General features: G+C 38.9%; 1 protein-coding gene across 1 annotated transcript in view; it reads left to right on the top strand.

Annotated features, from left to right (window-relative positions):
* Nucleotides 1–314: 314 nt before the first annotated feature.
* LOC105816665 (C-type lectin domain family 2 member E-like) overlaps nucleotides 315–2,152 on the top strand; it is a 13,425-nt gene continuing 11,587 nt past the window's right edge. Inside the window, exon 1 of the mRNA XM_012652151.1 lies at nucleotides 315–474. Within this exon, the coding sequence (XP_012507605.1) occupies nucleotides 396–474 (79 nt within the window). The 5' untranslated portion in view covers nucleotides 315–395. The remainder of the gene's footprint in view (nucleotides 475–2,152) is intronic.

Genomic DNA, 2,152 nt, shown 5'->3' with positions numbered 1-2,152 from the left:
TCTTTTTTATTTTAGCCATTGTAGTGGACATTTAGTGAGTTTTTTCCTTGTCCCACACGCTGTGAGTCAGAATGGGATTCCCAAACTTTTTGGCACCAGGGACCGGTTTCTTGGAAGACAATTTTTCCATGGACTGGCAGTGGGATTGGGGTGTAGTGGGTGAGGGGGAAGTGGTGGGGAGGACGTGGCATAGACTTCAGGCTGTGTTCAGGCTGTGATCAAGCAGAATTCAGGCGGAGATCACGGAACTAGGCGGAGTTTCAGGCGGAGTTTTCCCTGAGGGTTGGAGACCCAGGCAAACAAACCATGCAAAGGTCATGCTGTTAGTTTCACAGTATTAATGGTTTCAGCTTCTTTGCTCTGGTGTGTTGCAGACTGTTCTTCTAAGCAAGAAGATGACAGCCGAGGAGGTTGCAGTGGGAATGTTAAAGGCAGACCTTACCCTCAGAGACGACATGGAGGAAGGAGAATCTGGTAATGTAACTGATGAAATGTGAAAAATCAAAAGGCAGGAACTTTTCTTCCACAGAAGCAGGAAGGCGACTGGATTCAGGCGCACATTAGCAAGTCACAGTCAATCTCCATTTAGAAGGGATTTGTTTAGGGGGGAAGAAAAATGGGTGGGAGAACCCATGTACAATTGTGAATTGGTTATTGTATTACTGTGCCTGTTACTTAAATATTTCTGGGGCAGGAGAAATGAACAGATCAGATCACGGAGGATGAGGAAAGAAAATGTTCTTTGTGTTTCTGTTTAGTCCTCTATTTTCCCAGGTTTCTGGCAACTTGCACTCTGGCAAGTCACATTGTGATGTTAAATAGCATGTCCTTTATATGCCAGAGTGGTGACAAAATTCCAACAACCTTGTAATACATATACTAACAGAAGTTGCCCTGCAGAACTGAGACTTTTGGTTTTATAGATCCTTTGTATTAAGAAGAGATACGGGGACTTGAGGGTGAGGGAGAGAGGCTGAACCCACCCACTAGCAAATCCTTTAGCATTTCAGTTCGTGGCAAATTTTGTAAGAAAGAGGAACACAATAAGGAGTCCAGCAGAAAGGATCCCCTTTGCTGAACCTCTTTGTTCTGCTTTTTGAAAAACATTTATTTTATTCTTTTTCTTTCCTTCACCTTTCCTCCTCAATTTTATTTATTTATTTTTGTTTGGGAGGGCAGGACCTTGGATTTCCTGGAAAACAAGGTTCATATTGAACAAAAAAAGAAAGGTTATAAAGAATGTTAATGTTTTTCAGCTAAGCCCAGTTCTTACAAAACTGAGAGTAATATGTAACCAGTCAGAATGTTGCATAATGCAGTTGTGAAACTTATTCTTTTAAAAACGCATCCTGTTTTTGTAAGTTAAGTAAGTTTTTTGGATCCTGAAACTATTAATAAGTTAAAATTTCACCAGTAACATGCTTTACTTCTTTGTTCTTCTGAAGGATAATTCGTAATAATGTTTTTGCAACTAGAAATTTGAAGAGCATTGTGTTCAGTGTATACTATAAGAGGCATGTGAATTTAGAGGGAGACAAGAATAGGGAACACAGTTATGAAAGCTAGAAGAGAAATAAGCAAGAGAGAAACGGAGCAAGAACATTAGTAGGAGGAAGTAGAGACAGGGAAAAACCAAGAGAAAGCAAGGTCTTTTTGAAGATTTGTAAGAGAGGCAAATGGGAGATTTTGGGGGAGATTTAAGTGGACATTTACATATTACTGTATAACACTGAAAACACTGTAGAAATCGTAATATACTGAGTTTTTAAGACATTTTTGCTTTAATGTAGAACCAGGAAGAAAGAAGGTTGAGATTTTTATATGGAACCAAAATCCAAATGATATATACTGCTTAAAACGATCCAATCCAATATATTCATATCTTTTCCCCTGTGTAAATTTAAGCTGGGGCTCCCTGTTGTTCTTGGGGTTGTATGTTAAGTGAGTGAGATGTAGTGGTTGAAAGAAAATCAGCAGGAACATTTTTAAAAGTATAGTTTACATCCAGTAAAATTCACTCTTTGGTGTGCATTTCTATGGGTTTTGACAAACACATACAATTATGTAGCCACCATGAAAATCAAGATATAGAACCATATCAAATTCCCTCATGCTCCTTTTTTTTTTTGAGACAGAGTCTCACTGTGTTGCC

This window comes from Propithecus coquereli, unplaced genomic scaffold (assembly GCF_000956105.1).
Source record: "Propithecus coquereli isolate 6110/MARCELLA unplaced genomic scaffold, Pcoq_1.0 Scaffold380, whole genome shotgun sequence".
NCBI lineage: Eukaryota > Metazoa > Chordata > Mammalia > Primates > Indriidae > Propithecus > Propithecus coquereli.
The sequence above is the reverse complement of the archived record's forward strand: the minus strand, read 5'-3'. Positions and strand labels throughout refer to the sequence as shown.